This window comes from Camelus ferus, chromosome 5 (assembly GCF_009834535.1).
Source record: "Camelus ferus isolate YT-003-E chromosome 5, BCGSAC_Cfer_1.0, whole genome shotgun sequence".
NCBI classification, from domain to species: Eukaryota; Metazoa; Chordata; class Mammalia; order Artiodactyla; family Camelidae; genus Camelus; species Camelus ferus.
Genome location: NC_045700.1, coordinates 95797969 through 95820596, shown reverse-complemented (window position 1 = coordinate 95820596; position 22628 = coordinate 95797969). Strand labels below are relative to the sequence as shown.

At 61.2% G+C, this 22628-nt stretch overlaps 1 protein-coding gene across 9 annotated transcripts in view; it reads left to right on the top strand.

Moving 5' to 3' along the window:
* The window catches only part of HDAC4 (histone deacetylase 4), a 270795-nt gene that overhangs the window by 226001 nt on the left and 22166 nt on the right, over positions 1-22628 (top strand). For 8 of the 9 annotated variants that reach the window (XM_032480679.1, XM_032480677.1, XM_032480674.1 and 5 more), the window contains 7 exons: positions 1798-1918; positions 7643-7689; positions 11696-11803; positions 13831-13886; positions 15485-15572; positions 16565-16684; positions 17389-17486. In XM_032480679.1, coding sequence (XP_032336570.1) covers positions 1798-1918; positions 7643-7689; positions 11696-11803; positions 13831-13886; positions 15485-15572; positions 16565-16684; positions 17389-17486 — 638 coding nt within the window. The remainder of the gene's footprint in view (positions 1-1797; positions 1919-7642; positions 7690-11695; positions 11804-13830; positions 13887-15484; positions 15573-16564; positions 16685-17388; positions 17487-22628) is intronic. The other variant, XM_032480678.1, reaches the window with a different exon arrangement.

Sequence of the window (22628 nt, the reverse complement as noted above, 5' to 3'; positions counted from 1 at the left end):
TCTGGGAGAAGACCAAAGCTGTTTTCCCAAAAGCCCATGTCCCGCCTGTGGGAAGGCCCGCCTCTGTCCTGCACACCCTGTCCTGTACCCCCTCTTCATGCACCCCCCCATCCTGCACCGCCTCTCCTGCACCCCTGTCCTGCACCCCATCATACACCCTCTCTCACACGTTTCTGCTCCTGGTCATTTCCCTGGGAAGCTATTCCCTAGCTGTGTCCCCCATCAATGCCCAGCCCCCATGTGCCCACCAAGTGAGGACCTGCTGTCCCCCCACCCTGGGAACCCTCAAAGCCAGGGTTGGGCACAGGGCGGTGCTGCCCTGCAGAGTGACCCTGGAAAGCTAGAGACCCACCCACATCTATCCTTCACAGCCCAGCATCACCTGGGCCAGGGCCGGAGCGGCACATCGCTGGGGGTGTGGGGGGCCTGGTCAGAATCCCACTCCCTGGGTCCAGCCCCACCTCCTTGCGAAGCCAGAGTATTTAGGAGTTGAGGGCAGTCTGTCTCACATGGCCACATTTCTTTTCCAGTTTTATTGTGATGCATGAGTTTTGGGGGGGAAAGCAGGAACTTGGGTCCAGAATCCCATCCTGAAGGCCCTCTGGGGAGGACAGGGACCCTGAAGTTGGTGAGGGCTAGAGTGGTGGGCACTGGCTCCAGGATCCGGTGAGTCTGCACCACTGGGGGGCAGCATTGCCCCAGCGGACACATCCTGGATGCATCCTCCTCCAGGCGGGGCAGGGAGCCCACCCCACTGAGCTCCCCCAGCCGGTCCCCTACCCAGAGCAGTGGGGAGGGTGGTGCAGGGGGTGGGAGAGCCTTTCTGCAGCCTCGTGGCTGTCTCCACGCTGGGAGGCCAGGCCGCCTGCCTCCAGCACCCTCTCCCTTCACCCCTGCACGTGCGGGCGTCTGCTGGGAGCCTCCCCGAGGTTTCCAGAGCAAGTGCAGCTCCTGGCCTGCCTCTGCCTCTGTGCCCGGGAACACCGGCTGGCCCTGTGAGCCCCTCGTGTCCCCTGGCCCTCCGGGGTCACACTGGCTCTTCCTGCGTCACTCTGACCCCCAGATCGCCCCTCAGTGCACAATGTCAACTCAAATCGCACTTTACAAACCAGCCTCATTCTAAAAGGTTAATAAGTAAATGTAGTTCAACTCAAGAGTAGTGGTGTTCATGTCAGTTTCCGGGGAAAATCTGAGAACAGCCAAGGGGTCTGGATTTGAGGAATTTCTAAACCGAAGAAAAATGCAGACGGACCTACTGATGGTGGGAAGGGCCCGCTGGTGGGGGGAGAGGCCCGCTGGTGGGGGGAGAGGCCCGCTGGTGGGGGGAGAGGCGTGCTGCAGGCTGTCCCTCGGCCCCGCTCCCAGGAAGGCTGCTTTACCTGACGCTCAGCGATGCTCGCGGGGTCGGGCTTGGCTCCCCTTCCTGAGAATTAAGTGGCAGCCCCACCACCCTAGGCAGCTCCTTTCTTTTTTTAAGAGCAGATCCCGCCAGTTGGAAAGCAGAGCAGTAATTTGGTGCCAAGTCACCTGTGTGACAGTGAAGGTTAAAGCGTTGAAGGCTGGAATTACCTTTTTTAAAACGTTTTTCTATGTTATCATTAAAGCGTAAACCCTCTAAAACATTTTTTAAGTATTTTAAAGACACCGTGTTGGGTGATGTTGCCTTTTACTTTGCAATAACCGCACGACTTTGTGCTCATGTAGAACCTCCTTTCCCCTGGGGTGCTGGTTTGTGCTGAGCCTGAGCCCAGCAGACGCCCGGGTGACCTGAGCGCCCTCTCCCCTCTGTCCCCGCAGTGCATCCGTGGTCGGAAGGCCACCCTGGAGGAGCTGCAGACGGTGCATTCGGAGGCGCATGCCCTGCTCTACGGCACGAACCCCCTCAACAGGCAGAAACTGGACAGTAAGAAACTTCTAGGTATTTCAAGGCCTTCTTTACCTTTACCGCCGAGGCTGCTTCCAGCCCTGCCCTCGCCCAAGGCCCCGCCGTCCTGCCCTCGGGCCCCTGGCCACGCAGCCGAGTGTCGCCCCCGGCTCTGCGTGGACGGCCGGGCAGGGATGGCTCTTCTCCGTGGTGCCAGGCCAGGCTCTCAGGTGAGGGGCTGGAGGGGAAGGTCGCTCCCTCCACCTTTACAGGGCAGTTGGTTTCTTGCTTTGTGTTGGGTTTGCTGGGAGGAAAACGGGCTGAGAACCACTGGTTTTGCAGAATCTGAAAAGTGGAGTTCGGGCCCTGGAGCTGGCCCAGGGCCCCCCGACCCTCGCCTGCAGTGGCCTGGGGTCGGCCTGGGGCCACACTTCAGTGTTACGGGATCGGCCAGACGCAGCCTTGAAAGTACTCGCTGTGGACGAGGTGGCCTCAGCCGCCCCCGGGGCCAGGGGCTTCGGCTCTGGCAGAGGGTGTGGGGGGAGTCTCCCCATAAGGTGGTCTTCAGCAGAGGCAGGTGGGTCCTGATGGGTGGGAAGGGCCCCCTGGGTCCTAGGCACAGACTCACCCACTCAGTCTGGGTAACTTCCACCCCAGCTTCCCAGCCACTTCGAACCCAGACAGTCACCAGCCATGGGCTTCCTTCCCCACCCCCGCCTTTGCCCCCTGCGGAGAGAGCCCCCCCCCCCCCCGGCGCTCCCCCACCCCTGCCCCCAGCCAGAGCCAGAGCGGCAGAGCAGGAGTCTGGGAATCAAAACGCTGGGGTCCCGGGCGGGGCAGGGGAAGGGGCGTGCTGTGTGCTGTTTCCCCACGTCTCGGTGGCTGAAGCTGAAGAGGCCAGCTCTGCTCCCGGCCCTGCACCGGGCAGGCGTTCCCTTGCTGGGGACCTGGCTGCAGCGCGGCCCTCTCCCTCGTGTGCGCGTTCATCTTGTCCTTCGCTCATGCACTCACGCACTCACACGGGCGTTCATTTGTTGGCTCACGCACTCAGGGAGTGCGTCGTCTGTGCTGGGCGCCCTGTAGGCCCTGAGCCCTCGGAGAGCATGGGGCTGGCGGGGCTGTGAGGAGATGTGGGCTCTGACCTTGATGGGGCCAGTTGTTCTGCTTCCTGAGCCCCAATGCCCACTTTTTTTTTTTGAGATAGAGAGAAAGAAAATGAAATTTATTGGCTCAGATAACTGAGAAGATCCCTCGGGGCGTCAGGTACAGCTGGATCCGGGCCTTCAAGTCACCAGACGTCGGTCTCACGCCCCAGCTCTTGACCGGCTCCGGTTGCTGAAGACTCTTGCTTTGCGCGGGCAGGTGGTCCCCGGCAGCCCCAGGCTGACGTCCCACCAGCGCAGCAGCCTCGCCAAGCCACACGCCTCTCACCTGTGAAGTGGGCGTGTGGCACTCCGCGACCGTGAGCCCTGTTCCCCAAGACGCACCTGGAACCCAGGAAGTGGGTGCCAGGGCGCGACCCAGAGGCTCCCCGCGGCCTGCCCTGTCCTGGGGCTGCTGCCGCCGAGGCCCTTTGTCCTGGCTGCGCACGGCACGTTTCTGCTCGCTCCTCAGTGTGGCTTTCTAAGCGGGGCCTTCATGCTTGGGATGCAGCCTCAGAAGCTAAGGGCAAGTGCAGCTTGGCCCACAGGGGAGCAGCCCTGTTCCCCGTGGAGGGGCCGTGTGGGGTGCTCGCCCCCCGTGGAGGAGTGCTCATGAGGCAGGCTCTTCAGTATGTGTGACGTCCTCCCCTCAGCCCCCCAAAACACATCCATGTCCTCTGAGCTGGGAGGGGTATTCACGGAGCCCAGGCCCCGCACCCCAAGTCACGGAGCGGGTCTCAGGAGGTGCGGGGTGGTCTAAGCTGGCTGGCTCCCAAGAAGGGGCCCAGGGCTCACAGAGGACGACAGGGGGCACTGGGGGAGCCCAGAGGAAGAGGCTTGGATCCCACAGAAATGTCGAGAAATGAGGCAGTGCCAGCGGGGGGCCCAGGGGAGAGGGTCCGGCCCAAGGCCAGGCAGAACTTTTTGGAAAGGAGCCTTCAAGGACCAGGACAGTGTGGACGGGGAGAGGGTCAGCGGCCTCGGAGGGAGGAGCTGAACGGGGCCAAGTGTGGAGTCTGCGGCAAGGCGTGGGGGCTGAGCGCCAGGTCCCTCCAGGACCCTCCAGCAGACGCGGCTCCTTCCAGGGTGGAGCCTGGCGCATGGAGTGTTCTCCCCTCCCAGAGAGGCTGCCCATGGGTCCCATGATGGCACTGGCACTGCCGCCCACAGGCCGGTAACCCCCTCAACCATCGCTGGGTGTCCAGAGTCAGAAGGGGTCCCTGAGTGCACTGTGCAGCCTCACGGCCCACCCACCTTTTCCTTTGCCACTGGGAGGGCCTGCCCGGCCCACCCTGGTGCTCCGTGTCCATCCTCAAAGGGCCGGCGTCCGTCAGCCCACCGAGATCAGCACCCCGACTCCTGGACTCGGGAAGCAGAGGGTAGGGACGCAGAGATGGGAGGACCCTTACCCTGCCCGGGGCGGAGGCAGGGCGTCCGCCTCCAGGAGGTGGGTGAGGTTTAAGACAGGCGATGAGATGAGAGACGCCAGGGCGCAGGTTCCTGGGGAAGAGGAAGCGCTGGGTGGGCAGGAGGTGGCTTTCCCGCCTGCTGAGCCGCGACCCTCGCCTCACGGGACCCTCTGCAGCTCATCCAGCATCACCGTCCGCTGAAGCCCCCTCTGCTGTTGGTGGTTTCTTTGTTGAAATGTTTTCCCATCGTCTCAGACCCACTCCTCCCTGCAGGCAGCCGTGTGAGCGTAGTTGGTGTTTAGTTTGCGGCCGAGTGTGTTGCTGCAGAACGTGTACTGTGAGCGTGTGTCTGATTCATGTCCGTTCTGTTTCCTTTTTCTCTTTTTCCAAGCTTTGTGCTTTCAAATCAGTTCTTGTGGCTACGAGGACACTTACTCAGATCACTTCTTCCACTTGAGACCGGGTTTTAAATTTCCGGTGGTGGTCCTAACCGGGAGAGGTCATGATCATCAGTGGCTGCATTCCAGATGCAGTGATGGGTGGTGACTATCTCAGACGCTGGCCACATTGCCCTAATTGGGTGTTCCAACGTGTACCGTGGGATCTCCCTTCCTCTTTTAATTGAATCCACGCATTTCTAAACCAGATGCAAAAATGCCTGAGTAGGTGGTGTGGTGGGTGTTGCCGCGTGGCCGGGCTGAGGTGAACTGCAGACACTGGAGGGGCTGGTCTGTCCCCACCTTGGATGTTCCTGGAAGTCAGGGTTTGTCTTCTGATGGCAGGGACCTGGGAGAGGAGCCTGGCCTGGCGGCCTAGGAGGGCGGGGCCAGGGGTCAGCGGGAGGGTCGCGGGACCCCTTTGCTCCTAGAACAGCCCGAGGAGCAGTGGCCGCTCCAGAGGAAAGCCAGCACCCCCCAGCCCGCGGGGACTGGGGACGCAAGGCTGGTCCTTAATGCGTCAGGGCCCCTCTCTTGGCTTGAGCATTCTGTGACCCAGCCGAGGCAGCGGTGGCCCTGGAACGCGGAGGCCAGCACAGGAGGCACTCGATGGGGCGGGTGGAGGCCGGGCGCGCAGACAGCACGCCGCCGGGCCCCCCGGGCTCTGGCCAGGAGCCCCCTGTTCAGAGCTCCAGGCCCTGCCGCCCACCCAAGCCCAGGTCGGGGTCTGAATGTGCATTACCCTACCCTTTTTTTTTTTATTAACTTTGGCCTTTGCTTGCTGGATGACGAGCAAACTCAAAGTAGTCAGATGATCTATGGCGTTAATGCAAACACTACCGTCTGTAATTTCAAAAACCGAAGTCCAGTGTCTTAGCAGAGCCCTCTCACTCATATTTGCACACACACACACCGATCCACGTGAGTTCATTGTACGAACGCTTGAATTCTTGGAGAGAAAGCCCCCACGTCCCCAGCATCACATTCCCACGTGTTGGAACAGTTGCTGATGTGACGGGAACTGTCATGAAGCCCTTCCGAGCCCCGTTGTCACCTCGAGCCACGCCCAGGTTTCAGGGGCGGCCCCGTGGAGGAGAGATGTGTGCTGCTCTCCGTGACTCAGTCGCTAAACAGGCCGTGAGGAGAATGTGTCACAAGACAGCAGGAGGCCCGGCGCCTGCACCCCCTCTCCTGCCCCCATCCTGCCCTCCGGTCGGCTCCCTGAGGGGCACCCCCCCCACAGGGCCAGTGCAGGCCAAGCAACCCCTCCCAGCAGCCGCTCTCCTTGGTTGTCACTTCCCTGCCTGCCTGGCCCCCCCGCCCGCCTGCAGACCTGCTTACTCCCAGCTGTGGGCCAGCGGTCAGGGCACACAGACGAGCCCGGCAGACGTGCCCTGGCCTCACAGGGTTAGGGGCTGGAGGCCACGTGGCTCTGTTGAGCAGCAGCTTAACTGATGTTGAAAATGCGCAGGAACCGAAGTCAGCCACAGATCCAGGGGACGACATGTGACCCGGAGCAGAGCCGGGCGGGGGTGCGCAGGGAGAAGCAGCCCCAGGGTGGGACACATTGTCCAGGCACCTTGGGGGTGGCAGGGAGGGGCAGCCAGCTGTGCGTCGCTGCCCCGCACCGCGTGTGGGAGGCAGAGCTCACCTCTGAGAGCAAACGGAAGGCGCAGGGCCGGGCCTGGTCTAGAGTGTGGTCCAGGCCTGGAGCCGGGACAAGGTGGGCACAGACCTCCCCGGGGACGCAGGACCAGTGAGAACACCAGGTCTGTGACCCACGTCCTGCTTCCTTCCTGGGGCCCCAGGAGCGCAGCTCACGAGCGTCCCCAGCGGAGCTGGTGCCCCGGGCCCGGCAGAGGGCGGTGGGAGCAGTGAGCCTTCCTGCGCTGGGCGTGGCTCTGCCCCCTTCGGGGAAGTGGGGTGCAGAGCTGGGCTGTGGAATCTGCCATGAAAGGCCGGGGGCCGCAGTGGGAGGGAGGCGTAAGGGCGAGCGGGGAGCAGCTCGGCTGAATGGGGAGGCTCTCTGGGCTGGGGGCGGCAGCCAGTTGGAGCCTGGGCTGCCCACTCTGCTGTGGGGAAGGCCCTCTGGCCCTTCAGGACAGGTGGGTTTTAGGCCAGTCCTCAGCCAGCACTGGGATCACACTGAGGAAGAAGACAGTCCCTGTCCTGGTGGGGGGACAGGCCTGTGCCTCCTGGTCGGGGGCTGGCTTCTGCAGCGTGGGCCCCAGCAGGCCTTCCTGCATGGCCAGCTGCAGGGCCGCGTGGTCTCTCAGCTGTGCCCCACCGAGTGAACTTGGAACACCTGTAGATGGGGAGGGGCTGCGGCCGTTAGTCACATTCCAGAAAGACCTCTCCGTATGTGAAGGGCTGGCTCCGGTGTTTAACCCCAGGCCCCTCCCTTGTTCACAGCTGGGGAGGGCGGCTGGAGCCAGTGTCGGGGGCAGGGGGGCGCTGAACGCTGCCTTTCAGGTTGGTCCACGCGAGGTGCAGGAGCACGGGCTGGAGGCAGGCAGGAGCCCCCCGTGGGGTCTCCCTGCCCCTTAAGGAGTGGGCCATTGCCATGGAGATTCGCAGTCCTCTGCGAGGGCTGGACCCACAGATGCCGCGCTGGCAGCAGCCCACAGTGAGGCAGTGGTGCCTCCGAGCCCTTTGCCCCTCTGCGCTCGGGCACCCGGGGTGTCTTGCACGAGCCCCAGAGTGCTGTGGGCCCCACCAGCACCGTGCTCCCTGCAGGCCGCGCGCCCAGTGACCCTGCCCGCCCGACCTTGGCTCTCTTTCTCCTTGCAGGCTCCCTAACGTCGGTGTTTGTCAGGCTTCCCTGTGGTGGTGTCGGGGTAAGTTTTTCTTTAATGTGTAAATCGCGTCCTGGTGGTTCGAGGGTCCCAGTGGTCACAGAATCGCAGCCCTGCTTTCTGCAGAGTAGGTCATTACTGCCAGGTGTTTTCCATAAACAGGGTCTGGGGGTGGGGCTGCCCCACTGCTCACACATGTGGCTTCAAAGGCCCTGTGAGCCTGTAAGCGTTTTGATGGCGGGTCTGGGGCACCTTCCTCCGGGAAGGTCGTCTGGCACCACGGCTCGCTTTGGGAAACGGGATCTGGTGTGCGGGCCGTCCCCGTCCGACCCGCGGAGCCGTAGTCCACTCATCTCGACGCAGGTCATGAATCCATCACCAAGCAGGGTGTGTGTTGATCTCAGATCTGACCTCCAACCCGAAGCCCCAGGTGCAGCTCTGACCGCGGGGCACGGTGTTCCTGGGCCACGTGGGGTGGGCAGAGCTGCTTCAGAGCCGGAGCTCTCAAGCAGACCTGGGCAGGTGGACACTTAGGAGAACCAGCGTCTTTACTTACCTCGGGCTTCCCTGCCCGCGATGGGGGTGCTGAACCAGTCGGGCCTCCCCCATCTCTGCAGCGGAGGTTCCCCACCTCCGGCTTCTCCTTTATGGAGAAAGGGCCACCCCCTCCTGCCGTCCCCCGATGAGGGAGGGGTGGAGGCGAGACCAGTCCCCTCCCAGCCAGTCTCTGGCCATGGAGCTTCCCAGCCTGGGAAGTGCTGCCCCCGTCACAGGGAGGCCAGAGGACCGCGGGGACAACAAAGCCATCCCGGCCGGAACCGCGCAGCAGCCGGTGTGCGCGTAATTACAGATCGCAGGGTGAGGCTCCGGGTCTGGATTCTGTTACAGAAATGAAACGAAATTGTTTTCTTCCTGAGTCCTTACAAAAATCGCTGCTTTGAAAATTATCCTGTCAGAAAGAGAATAAACGGCGTTCACTCATACCACCACCAAGCCTCCTCGAGTTACTGTATTTTGTGTTGTAAATAGGCTGCAATCTCTTAATTCGGGGCAAATTTTTGGCCAGACTTGAAAAGGCTTGGATTCGCACTGCCCTGCAGCAGCCTGCCGTGCAGGGCAGGATTTACAATTCGCAAATGAAAACTAAATGAGAACTCGGGCCTGGGGCCTTGGGCCCGCCACCCCTCCCCGGCATGAAGTCCAGATCCAGCCCAGCAGGCTGACCAGCGGCCACCTTCGCATCTCTGCACAAAAATGCCCTGGAGCACGGAGATGCGCAGAGCTCCCCAAGCCCAGGTGGGTCGAGAGGCCAGCCTGTCGGAATAATCAGCGGAAAGTGTGAGCCGGAAGGCTGTCTGCAAGGACTGTCCACCTGCCAGTGCTCTCTTAGCTGCCCCTAATCGGGGGCAGAGACTCAACCCCAGCGCCAACCCGGCTGCCCGGGCTCAGCGGGGACTGAGCCGCTGGAGCAGTGCAGCCCTCCCGGGCCTCGGTGCCTCCTTCCAGAGCCAGAGGCCAGCCCTGGGGTGTCGGGCAGCGGGGGAGCCACAGCGCCCGAGCGTCGGTGGGAAGGTGGAGGTCGCGTGGTGAGTCGGGAGGGACAGTTGCTTCTCCCTTCCCGAGAACTACCTGAACTGACGTTGGGGTGTGTGACGGCGTTCCAGGCGTTCTCCTTTCTTCCCCAAGCCCAGTAAGAGAAGCTTCTACTTTGCTCAGCTCCTCATTGATGCCAGTTTCCCCTTACTGAGGATTTGGTGTCGGTGAATTGCCCTCCCAGCCCTCCCCTGGCCAGGTCCCTGCCCCGGGGGCGGCCCCTCACAGGCCCCGTGGCTTCCAAGGCCCACGGCATGCCCACAGTGTGGCCGCCCCCGTACGCCCCATGAGCCTCCGTGAGGGGCCTCCCCTCGCCGTCCGTCCTCGCCTGCCCCCGGCCTCTGCTGTGCGGAGCTGCGGGACACTTGCTCCTTCCTGTGGTCCCAGCTCCCGCATTGCGGGTCGCCCCAACTCTCCTTGGAGTTGGAGCTTCATACTTCTGGGACTCAGGGCTCCAACCTGACCATCCCAGGTTGGTCCGTGGGGAGCTGGTGGCCAGCAGCCGGAGGATTTAGGCCCCAAAGCAGTGGAAAGTTTTGTCGGGTGTCTGGAGACAGTGGCAGCCTGCAGTCTCGCGGCGGGGCTGGGGGTCTGTCCCTCACTCTGGGCGGGATGTCACAGGAATTCCTGGCCCCGGGGGTCCTGCAGGAGGAGCACTGAGCACAGAGACCCTTCAAAGCACGTGAAGAGTCAGAGCAGCTTCCCTCTGGGCTCTGGTTACTTAGCCTCAAACCCAAATTACTGCATTTTGAAGAGAAATCATCTGAGTAGTTTTGCCCAACGCCCTTCGGTCCCCAGGGGTGCGGCCTCCTGGACGGCACGGGCGCTGCGGGACCCCCCGCCCGCACGCACCGTCAGCTCTCGCTTTGACTTTTCTGAACTGGTTCTTCAGCTGCAGTAACTGGCCCAGCGTGTTCCCACTGGCCGGCCACGTCAGCGAGTAGCAGCGCGCTGCTATTTAGAACAGAAGCCACTCTCTGAAGTTGACTATTAATGCTGTGGAGAGGGGGCGAAGCACAGAGCGTTCTTTGGACATTTGGAAACTATTTAAAGCAAATAGCGGTTTGGTCACTGAAAAGAAGAGCCCTGGCACAGATGCTCCGCAGGAAGCGGCTTGAACCGCTCGTGAGTGTATTTTAGATCATCGCGCTTTGAAGATGAAGATTCAAGACTTCGTGGAAAGAAATCCGCCCCCCCCACGTGATGATTGGTGCCTGGCAGGTGGGCAGGGGCCTGTGCGCCTGGACGCGCTGAGCCGGGAAAGGGGGCGCGGGCCCTCGCGTGCAGCTCCGCCTCCATGTCGGAGCCCCACGCGTGCAGTGCTCTGAAGAGGAAGACGCGGGAAGGGGCTCTCGCACGGGCCCGGCAGGCTCTGTCCCAGGTGAACGAGCCGTCACTTGCTGCACGGCTTCTCAGAACCTTCCCCGGGCTCGGGCATCCCCAAGAAGGGCGTGTGAGTCCCCAGTGTGTGTGGCCGAGTCACCAGCGCCCCACCCTGCCCTGGACCTGACGGTGTGAGCGCCCTTGACCTGGAGCCAGGGGCTCCTGCTTCTTGGTGGCCCCTGATCTCCGGCCCCCAGGACCCCGGGAGCCCCACTGTCCCCAGAACCAGCCACCAAGGTCTGTCTGTCCTCTTTCTCACCCATGTTAGCCAGAGTTTAAAAAAAGCAATCTAATGTGAATAAATAAATAAACCAGCGCGCAGACAGAAATCACCTGACCTGTTTGTGCCACGCGCTTTTTTCTATTTGAAGGGGAACAGCTGTCTGGGCGGGTGTGCCAGCGCCTGGGCAGGGTGTGGTGTGTGGTCCACCAGGCCGTGTCCGAGAGAGCCCGCCTGAGTCTCCTCGCCACCCCACACGCCCTACGCACACTTGGAGCTTCCACTTACGTTCTGCATAAAACCAAGCTGCAATCTGGAGAGACCTCTGATTCTAATTCTTCTTCCGGTTGCTTTCGTAATTCTTGCTGTGACTCCGCTGCAGTTGCAGCTAAAAGGGGGGGGGCTAGGCAATCTCGACATCGTTACCCTTGACGTCAGCACTCAGCACCCAGTGTGCTGGAGCAACTGAGAGAAGAAACGACATCTCAGAAGGGTGTGAAAACCTGGGCTCGTTTCCCGGCACCTCCTCTAAAAAACAAATAAATAAATAAACCTAATTACCTTCCCTCCACCAAAAAAAAAAAAAAAGAAAAGAAAAGAAGGAGATAAAAACGCGTGCGTGCTATTTTTGGCGCGTTCACAGTTTTTCTGTTTAGTTTTTGGGGGTGTGTCTTCCAAAAAAAGTAAGCTCAAATGTGAGCTGAGTATGTTCTGTGATGAGTCAAGAAGGGACAAGGGGCTCTCGTCCTGGGTTCCAGAGGCTGGCAACAGGGACCCCCAGCTGCCCGGCCGCCCGGCGGGAATGACTGTGACCGAGGACTCCAGCCTCACGTGGGCGTGATGTCTCCACAGGTGGACAGTGACACCATTTGGAACGAGGTGCACTCATCGGGGGCGGCCCGCCTGGCCGTGGGCTGCGTGGTGGAGCTGGTCTTCAAGGTGGCCACGGGGGAGCTGAAGGTCAGTGAGGACCCCTGGGGATGGGGGGCTTCTGGGACGGGACCAGCTGGGAGAGTGATGGCCCACTGCTCTCCCGTCTGGATGGGCTCGCAGTGGCTGTGCTGGGGGTAAGCGTGGACCCAGTTCTGCTTAATCCAAGGGAACATTCATTCCCCTCCCTTGTGAAAACATACATATTAGTGGAGCCATTCTCCATGAATTTGGTCTTGGGGACACTTTAATGTCTTAAAAATTGTTGAAGAACCTCAAAGTTTTTGTTTTTATGGGTAATGTCGTCAGCATTGATCATTCATGAGAAATTAAAACAGACTTTTCAAACAGTTATTAACTTAAGAATCACAAGAATGCCTGGCTGAGGCACTCAGCTGGACTCTGCTGTCCACACCCGCCTCTGGTTGCCCGGCTGAAGGACGTGAGGAACCTCTCGCCTCGCCCACTGGCAGGACTGGGGGCAGGGCCATGTTGTAACGGCCTTCTCGGGTAATTGCGGACATTCAGCCTTGAGGCTACACCAGGATTCCACAAGGGATGGTTTCGGGAAGAAGAGTCGCCACGTGGAACCTAGAACAGTGGCAGCGAGCTTCTCCTTCCGCTGTGCGTTGAGCAGTTCTCTTCTCCGGGCCAGGCGTTTGCAGCGTGGCGTGCTGGTCACCAGGGCGTCGGGGCTCCCCGGGCTGTGCGGGCCTTCCAGGTCATGGCACAGTTTATTGTACAGTATCCAAAGCATCACTCGTCTTTGAAGCCGTGAATGTCACCACCCCTGTCACCAGGAAGGTCTCCTCGGTGCCGGGAAGGGCTGCTCCCAGGACAAGTCTCCCGAGTTCTCACCTTCACCCAGAAGCTCAGATCCCACCCCGACAACAGCTGCTGTCTGTTGTCTTCCCTGAGCTGACAGTCCCGCTGGTCATTTACCCGCCTACCCGTCTCTCCACCTGGATGCTAAAAAGATGTGTGTTCAAGGCTGCAAGTTAACGACGTGGGCCAGTTTCCCTGCTCCGTCAGGGCGCTCTCAGTGGGGCTGCCTTTTCCCCTCAGACGGGCACGCTTGTGCCTCACGCTGGCTACAGCCCCAGCGCCCCCACCATCGCGTTCACAGCGTCGGTGCAGCTGCCAGCTCGGCGGGAAAGGCACATCCAGCCTTGGGACTGCTCTGAAAAATGGGACCCCCAGGGGTCTGCGTCTGCACTCTCAGAACCGAGGCACGGGGTCCTGTGTGGAAACAGGGTGATGTCTGTGCCACGCGGGGCTCCCTCTGAGTGTGCCCCTCACCCTGCCTGCCCCCCCCCCCCCCGAACTGCACTCTGCAGCAGGCTGAGCCCACTTCCCACAGCCCGGTCATCGCGGTCATCCAGCCCTCGGGGCTCTGTTGCCGACCTCAACCACACAGCTTCCTGTTGCCGGTGAGACCCAGGGATGCCGATCTAAACCACCCTTAGTAGAGCGGCTGCAGGATGGTTTGCAGATGGTTCTTTCAAAGCAGAGGCGGCTAGGGGTCCTGGGGAGGCCGTGAGCTCCTCTCCAGCTGCCGAGCGCTTTCTTCTAAACGTCAGTGCTTGTTCTCCGCGTTCCCTGGTCCCCTGGAAACTGAGCTGCAGCCACAGCAGAGATGCTCACGTTAGGGCCAAACCAGGGTGCGTCTGCGGCGGCCGAGCCCCTTCCTCTTCATCTGCATCCACGGTTCCTGCCAAGTTGCTCTCTGTGGATGCTGGTTATGATCAGGGGACCCAGGGTGCCCCTTCCTCTCCCACCCAGATTCCCCGCCTTCCCGGCAGGCCGTCAAAGCTCGAAAGTCGGGGATGAGCTCACCTTTTATCTTAGTAACTTATGATCACCGAGAGGCCTCTAGGAGAAGGCAACGCTCACAGCCGCCCTGTGTCTTGTTCCGCGTCCGTGTGCCAGGATGCAGTGGGAAACCGTGTTCTCACGCAGACTGTGAACACGCTCAAGTTCAGTCTGTGTCATTTTCTTACTGATCTGAAACCAGTCTTTCCTCCCTGTCTCTCCCCACCTTTCGGTGTCGTGTGCAGAACGGCTTTGCTGTGGTCCGCCCCCCCGGCCACCACGCAGAGGAGAACACACCCATGTAAGTAGACACAGGGTCGCTCACAGGGGCCCGGGGCGTCTGAGCCCTTCCTCAAAGGGCTGGGCCGCGCTCTGGGGAAGAGGGTGATGGGCCACCCTTCGTCGGCCCCTCTTGTGACGTGTGCACGAATAGGGTTCCCGAGACCCCGGTCCCGTAGGAGGTCGCCGAACATGCAGCTCCAGGGTGGGGTGATCGGTTTGGTGAAGAGATGAAGGGAGGGGTGCACAGAATGGAGGCAGGCACCTGCAGGAGTTCGTGTGGAGAAGTCTTCTCATTGTAAAAGCCTCGAAGAGGAAGCCTCAGTTGTCCCGGAGCGAGTAGCGCTGCTTATGGTTTGGGACTGAGGCTGAAGTCCCAAGGTCAGGACCCACAGGATCAGCTCTCTGGACGCCCCTGACCGTGCACATGCACGAGGTGCTGGCTGAGGCAGCAGCACGACATGCAGATTCTGGCGGAGGAGACCCAGCGCAGGGGTGGGCCCACCTGGGGCCAGGACGCAGGCTTGGTCCGGCCGCTGTGGCTGAGTGGGCACAGTGAACACTCCAGGGAACGTGCCGTGAGCACCGGAGATGGAGAGCACGTGCTGGGGGATGTCAGGGCAGGGACATGGGGCTGCGCCTGGAAGGGCAGGCAGTGGTCTGTCAGGGGGCAGGGACACTGGGACAAGCCGGTGGCGCAGGGGCGGAGCCGTGGGAGCAGGAAGCCGGGGTTTCCTCGGCCGCCTCGGATCCCACCTGCCAGCTGCAGGGCCGTGCTTCAGCGGCTCCCCTTGCCGTGGGGGACCAGCTGTAGTGCCCGAGGGCAGTCTCCCCAGGAAACTGAGTAGCCGACTCCCCGGCCCCATCGGTCCACGCCACCGAGGGGCGGGTGCTGATGGTCGCATTTCTCTGCAGTTACCTTTCTAACTGGAGTCTGAGTTGCTGGATGTTCTGTGTCGTGAGCACGGGTGGGTGGGGTGGGAGACTGAGGAATGTCCCCCGGGGTCTCCTGGGGGTTTCAGAGGCCACAGCATTTACAGCCATGGAGGCAGCACGGCCGGAGGGGTTGTGCGTGCTGGGCGCGAGGGCTTCCAGAAGGCTCGCCTGGATCCTGAAGACAAAACCACCCCAGTGCCTGGCCCCTTTGGAAATTCAGGCAAAGGGACGTTCGGGCTCAGGGGAGTTCCACGTCCCTTGATGCACTTTCTCAGCTTGTTCCCTCGCTCTCTCGAGGACCCTCGAGAAGCATTATTACACGTCCTAGAACACGGACAGTTAAGCAGTAAGCAAACAAAATAAGTGACTTCTGTGTTCTGTGGGCCAGGGTGTCTCGGGGGAGGTCAGTCAGTAAGTGTCCTGGGGGCCTGCTGAGGGTGACAGAGAGAAACGGGCTTTGTCACCACGGGAGCACTGGGGGCCTGCATGCGGGGACTGCGCGTCTGTCTGCCTGTCTGTCGATTATAAGCACCAGTTAAGGTTTCCAAACTGCTTGATCAGGAAACGTGCATTCACCAGACCTTCTTAGACCTCGTTGGATTCTAGAATGTCCTATTGCAAGTTGTATAAAAACTAATCAAAACCCGTATTTTTTCCCCCATTTCTCCTGATTTGTACCTGCAGGGGGTTCTGCTACTTCAACTCCGTGGCCATCGCAGCCAAGCTCCTCCAGCAAAGGCTGAATGTGACCAAGACCCTCGTCGTGGACTGGGTGAGGGGCTGCTCCTGGGAAGGGGGCTGCCAGCATGACTATTCCCAGCAGACAGTCTGGTGCGGGGGGAGAGGCACCGGCCCTTCTGTCTCCCCTGCAGTTGGATTTCGGGACCTCAACTTTCTGGAAACTACCCTGAAGATGCAGAAAATCAAAGCCCAAACCTTTTAGGAGACTGTCTTACGGCTCCACCCAGCCAATCCTGCCAATCACTGGTTTCTGAAATGTCGAGAGACAGGTGGTGGTTGAGGGCAGCAGCCGAAGGGAGGGGCTGGTCCTCGGCGAAGCCCAGCGGGAAGGCGGGGCAGGGCAGGTAGTGAGGCCTGACCCGCACGGTCTGAGGGCCCGGCCACCCTCTCCCTGGCTGCCCCCCATGCCTCTGCCCCCCAGGCAGTTCTGCTCCAAACGCCCGTCCTGCCCCTGCAGGGGGACCCAGTCTGTGCCGGCTTGACCTCCTCCCCCATTTTCCTGTTGGAGGGGCCGCTGCTGACAGCCCCACTGCCCCAGAGGACTAACTCTGAAAAATGACTCAGAATAACCGAACCACAAAAGTGGGTGTATGGAGCCTCGTACTGGAGGGTGGTGTCCGAGGTGCTGACTGCTCCTTTTTAAGCCGTATGCGGCAGGGCATCTGTTTTGGTGTTTGTGACGTGTTTCATAAACTATTCAAGTTAAAGAAAGGCAGGTACATCAGGTGGGGTTACCTTTGATGCTGCAAAGTCCTTCTCGGTTTGTGAGAAAAAACCCAAAAACATAGCCCAGGACACCCCCACGCTCCAGGCAGCAGGCGCTGGTGACAGAGGTCGAGGGGCCCTTTAGAGGCTGAGGCCACATGAGCTGGGGGCACGTCCACGGAAAGCGTGTACACGGCCCTGCACGCACCTGGTGCCTTCGCCGCGGGCCCTTCCTGCTCGCCCCACGCCACGCGGCTGGATGTGCTGGTTCCTCTGGGCCTGGGGCTGGCGCTGAGCCCGCCCTCCCTGCCCTTCCAGGATGTACACCACGGGAACGGGACCCAGCAGGCCTTCTACAGCGACCCCAGCGTCCTGTACATCTCCCTGCACCGCTACGATGATGGAAACTTCTTCCCGGGCAGCGGGGCGCCTGACGAGGTGAGTGCCGCCCGACGAGGTGAGTGCCACCCGCACCGCCGGGGAGGATGGGCGGGGCCGCCGGGGCGGGGCAGGTGCGGCCCACACCTGCAGGCCTCCTGGGACTGGAGGCAGGCCTCAGCGCGAATTCCGTCACATGTGCCCTCCCTGGGCTTTGTTTTGTCTGACATACAAATGAGAGACTGGAGACCATCCTGTCTCTGGTCTGGGCAGACTGCATGTTTGTGAGCATGTGAGCAGGGGTGCCCGCCATCCTCCAGGAAGGCTGCTTCATGCAGTTAAAGCTGCATCTCAGCTTTGCCTCTTGTCCCATCCCTCGGTGCTGGTCCAGACCTGCCCGGCGGGTACCGCAGGTGAGCCCAGAGCAGCAGGCTCCTCCACGACACCCCAATGCCCCAGCAGAGCCCCTCACTCTGAACCAAGAGGCCTGATGGTGGGGAACGCCACCCGTGGAAAGACTCTGCCGGCACCCACAGCCCGGAGCTGCCCGCCCACACGCACAGCCAGGTCCCTGCCCTGCACCCGGGCAGGCGGCTCCCCGCGGCACCACATGTGCTCTGCAAACACGCTGTCATTGAAGGCAGCGTGGCAGGGGCAGCAGGGGCTGGGACAGGCCAGGGACGCACACTGCAGGGCCGCAGAGCCAGGGCCCAGCCTGCGCCACTGGAGTCGGGGTCTGCGACAGCGTTTCTCTCCTCGTGCAGGTGGGCGCAGGCCCGGGCGTGGGCTTCAACGTCAACATGGCTTTCACCGGCGGCCTTGACCCCCCCATGGGAGACGCAGAGTATCTGGCGGCCTTCAGGTGAGGTGCTGGCTCCCTTCCCGGGGCGTTCACGGGGCCCGGCTCAGGCCCAGGCAGGGACTGCTCCCCTGTGACCTGGCTCTTCCTCCGCGAGCGCGCCCTCAGCATGCACCTGTGGAGACTGACTTCCCATCTCTGCATCGGGAGGAACGGGCGCTGGGGCTCCTCAGAGCTGGTTCTTGCAGCCAGAGGTGGCATCTTCCAGGCTGTCTGTGTGCCTTCCGGCTGCAGAGTCTCCATCTTGTGCTTTAAATAAAAAACAGGAATCTGCCCTGGGTCCTGATGGTAAGAAGTGAGGGAGGCCAAGGCGAGGTGTCACCAGGTGTCACGTTAGAGAAAAGCGGGCACTCGATTCTGAAGGTTCCTAATCTCTTAACTTTTCTCCCAACAAACCTTCTGTGAGATAATGAGAAACAGAAATAAACACTCTCCTGTTTTGACATAAAGCTCAGGAGGCACCTCCCCGGGCATCCCGCTTCCTCCGCGTTCCGCTGGCGTCAGAGTCGAGCTGCAGGGAAATTTTTTACAACATGGCGTTTGCTTTTGTCATCAAATGGTGATCGACTTTGATCTGGGCCAGATTGAAGGGATTCCTGCGGCCAGAGACGGGGGCTCTGGGCGCAGGTTTCTGCCTGTTGGAGACAGAGCTCCCTCCTGTCCCCGAGGGGCAAGTGTCCCGAGGGCTCCCCGGCCCGAGCGCGGGCCCCGGAGACCCCGTGAGGGCTGAAGCGTGCCAGACCTCCCGTCTCTGGTAGAAACGCCGTCCCTGCACGTGGCTCTGGAGCCCTGTGACGTTCCTGGGGACTTCTCTCCCTCTCTGTTTAACTCCGTGTTCTTGTTGTCCTGCTGTGTCTAAGTACAAAGCACACGTGTGCAGGCGTGTGTGCGCGTGGCTGTGACTCCATCAGTGGACACGCCTGTGGCAGTTTGGCCGTGGACTCTTCTGCGTGCTCTGTGGGGGCCTGCAGAGGTCACGGGACCCTCGCAGCCTCTGCTTCCTCATCTCGAAACCCAACCCTGGTCCCCAGCCTCAGGGGACACCTGGGTCTGTCACGTGAAGGCCTGGACTCGAGTGTGGCTCCCCGACGTGAGGCCCCTTCCCCGGGCTCTCCGCCCACAGAAGCAGCGGCTCCGACGCAGTCAGCGACCAGATGGTGGAACTGGTCTGCGCTAAGCGGCGTCCATCCCCTCATTAGAAGACCTGCCTGGTCACCACCTGAACCGCTGTTTCTTCCCATCTCACTGGTTTAATTGTGTTATTTCTTCTTCCTCTGGATCAGATATACTGTAATTTTGACATCTGCCCTCATTTTTTAAGGGGGAAGGGCTCCCCCAGACTGACACCACACCTGAAATCTGCTCGTGATCACAGGCAAACATCAGCCTCAGGAAATCTGGCACTACTGTCACTGGTCGGGGTTGTCACTGCCTGTCCCCGGGAGGCCCTCGGGCTACCAGCACTGTGTCACGTCCCCCCGAGAGCCGGCCCTCTTCAGGGCTTCCTGGGAGATGACGTGTCCGGGCGCCTGCCGTGGGAGGCGTGGGCAGTCCCCCAGTGAGCCCTGGGGCCGCGGGGCCGGAGCCAGTGGAGGGTCCCAGCACGGCTGATTCTGGTGTCGGCAGATAAGGTGGACTTTCTCTAAACTGACTTAAAGTGATCAAAATGGGTGGTTCTCTCTTCCTGCAGGCCACTTCTTTCTTTCAGGCCAGGCCTGTCTCGCGGGGCCCTGGGCCTCTGATCTTGGGTCCCCGGGCGGCCGCCCCTCACCCTGACTCCCACCCGCCTTTTAGACAAAGCTTTCACTCCGAGTCGCTGCTGACGCTCCGTTTTAATCTTTTGCCAAGTGCTCTATGACGATGCTCTATCAAATGAAAGCTGAAACAGCCTCTTTGAAAAGGAAAATTGTTTCAGGGTCCTTTTTTTCATTATTGATTTTAATGTAAAGTAGCGCTTTGAAGTTTACAGCTTACGGTTCCCTGGGCATCGATCGGTGGGGGAAGGAGGGTCAGGACCCATTTTCCTGCCTCCGGGAACTGCTCCCCCCGCCCGGGACAGCGCACGCCTTCAAGGCAGCACCTTGTGCTCAGACCCACGCCTGCCTCGTTGCATGTCAGGAGATCAGGCCGAGATGAAGACGAGATAAGAAAACCGCCCCTAATGAAACCCAGACGCAGCGGCACCTTCTCCTGGGCTCGGAGGCTTGTCGGGGAAGAGGGGGCCTTAACTCAAACCAGCCAGGCCTCTGCTTTGAAGTCGGCTGCGCAGGGCCGAGGCCTTTGGGCCCGGAGATACTGGTGCACTTTCCTTAACCCCTCGCTCACCTGCCTCCTGGCGACTGAGCGGGTCACCGACAGTGCAGGAGAGGCCGCTGGGACCCTCTGTGCCTTGGGCCCAGGGCGGAGTAAATGCAGTATCACAAAGGTGATGAGAGTTGTCAGGGAGGCCGGGTGCCCTAGGTGGTAACTCTAATCTCTTCGTGAGTTGAGATTTGCCTTTAAATTGAGCATCTGGGGAGATGCACTGCATTTATGCCAGCTTCAAACACGGCAGGAAGCGTGAGGCTCTTGATATTTCCATGAAGTGTGTTTTGAGCTTTTTGCTTTAACATTTAAAATTCTTCTTGTTGTGCTAAAATATGCCTAAAACGTACGGCTTTAACCACGTGTGAGTGTACAGTTTGGCGGGGCTGCCTGCGGTCACAGGGGCGCATGTGTTCCAGAAAGGCTGCACTGAGCGGCCCAGCGCTCACCGCTGTGGAGACGCTGACCCACACCCTGGGCCCCACGGACTGGAGGCAGCTGTGTCTCTTTAAGGGCATACATACCTTCTCCTGTGCGGAAGTTTTATCTGAAGACATTCTACAGTGCGTCTTAGGAGCAAAAATTAGAAGCTGAAGCCTCTGGGTTTAGCAGTCCCGTGTTCAGCCATCTGCCCCACCCCTGTGTGCAAGGCGGGCACGTGGGGCCTGCGCTCCGGGTGGCCGGGCCGTGAGCAGGTGGCTGTCGCTCCTGGGGCCGGTCTGCGAGGTTGGCTCAGGGCTCGGGCACCTGCTCTCCTGGTGAGGAGGCCTCCTGGCTGAGTCCTGCAGGAAGAGCCGCACCGGGTGTCAGGAAAGACGATGCGCTCGCAGGAGCGGCCTGAGGGAGGAGCCCGCCTGTAGCTGGCCGCCCCGCGGAGCTCGGTGTGACGTGTCGAGGGCCTGGCCTGTGCGTTTGACAGCCCTGCGACAGGCTTGATTCCGGGAGGGGTGGGCTTCACCCAGGAAGGATGACTGCGCCCGGCCAGGGCCGGGAATAGGGTGGGGGGCCCGTCTCAGGATGTGCTTGAGTGAGATAAGATTGAGGGTGGGGGTCCAGTGAGATCTCAAGTTGCTGGCCTGGGAGGAGGGTGGGGGTACCCAGGGAAGAGCCAGGAGGTGGGGTTTCGGGTTTAGCTGGAGGACAGTGCAGCTCAGGACACCAGCATTAGCAGATTTTCAGGCAAAAACTAGAAAGTGTCCCTGATTTGGCAGCTGTGAGGCCACTGGTGACTCGGAAAGGACAGTTGAGGTTGGGTCAGAATGTTCTGTGCTGGGAAGAGAGCAGGATGTGGGGACAGGGGACAGCATCCCTGCTCTTCTGAAGACTGGGGGGAGGGGGAGGGGTGGGCAGGAGAGGACCTGGGGCCCACGGGGTGCTGAGGCTTCTCAGACCAGAGGAAGGGGGCAGGCAGCGGAGTCCTGGGAGGCTGGGTCACCCCCTCATCGAGGTCAAGACAGAGCTGCTGGGCCCAGCCCTGCAGAGACCCGCCCCTCAGGCTGGTGGTGGGTCCTCTGGCATTTACTCCCCAGGTGCATAAAGGGAAGGGGTGCCACGTGCTGGGAGGACAAGGGGCACTGAGGCGGGAAAGCTGCTCAGTCCGTGTGTGAAGGCCCAATGGCCGTGGAGGGCGGGGGTGTGATGGGCCCGGGGGAGCAGTGCATGGGCACGAGGCCTCCTGGGGTGATGACCGCGGGGCGAGGAGCCAGCAGGGCCAGCGTGACAGCGACAGGAGCACAGGGAGGGAGGAGTGGATTGGCATCGGGAGTAGCCACGTGCCCACAGCCTGCCCCCCCAGAGGCTGCCGGGGAGAGGGAGGGCCGTCCCCAGCTTGCCCGGTGAAGTTGGCTGGAAGCACTCGGGGCAGCAGCTCTGAAGTGGGGAAGGGGCTGTGGGTGCAGAGCAGCCGGGCAGCGGGGGCAGAAGTGGGGCTGGCCTGGCTCCTTTCAGGGAGGAAGGACTTGAGTCTGGCTGTAGCATCACCATCGTGGCAGCCAGGTTGGGACAGTTGAGTCTCTACCATCTGCATCTTTGTTTGATTCTAACTCTCAGCCGAGTTCACACGCTGGACGAGCAGGCGCCCCAGCCTCTGGCTGGGCGATTCTGGTGGAGGCGTGGGTTTTGGCAGCTCTCTTGCAAGGATGCAGGGAGTCCGGAAGCATGGATGCTCAGAGGCCACGCCCACCGCGCGGGTGTGCGATGATTCTGGAATCCCTTCCTGGCCCTCAGAGCAAGAACTTGCGCGGCACACGACAGAGGGGATTTCTCGCTTATCAACATGCCACAGTGGTTGAAGTTGTGGGGTCAGGTACCCTGGGCGACGCCACCGTGGAGCTGGGTCTGCTGATTCAGGTGTGGCAGCAGCGGGGCCCGTCGGCCAGCACCGCCGGCTCGCAGGGACCGGCGCAGGTGTCGAACTGCTAGACCCGCTGAACACCGCCGCGAGGGACGAGTGCGCGGGGGGCGGCGCCCGGCCTGTGAGCGTCCCGGTGACACGTGGAAGGGGGGTTCGCGGGCCGTTTGTGTGGACGGTGCTCTGGGGCAGTGGGGGCAGCAGGGAGCCAGGGCAGCGTGTCAGGCCTGACCCGGCTCCTGTGGAGGCTCTGGCGCTGTGCCCAAGTCCCCCACACCCTCCGGCACCGGTGGGCGCAGCCCCCGGAAGACGGCGCCTTGTCTGCTGGCTGTGCCGGGCCGTGTGCCCCGGGCTGGTGTTGACCGTGAGCTTGGTGGGTTTGTGTGGGGCCCTGTCGGGGGAGGAACCTGGTTGGGCTCATTTCTTTTTAGAGGTTGGAACCCACTGTTGACTCAGTTGTTGTCTTTAGATTCCATTGTGGGATTTGGAGA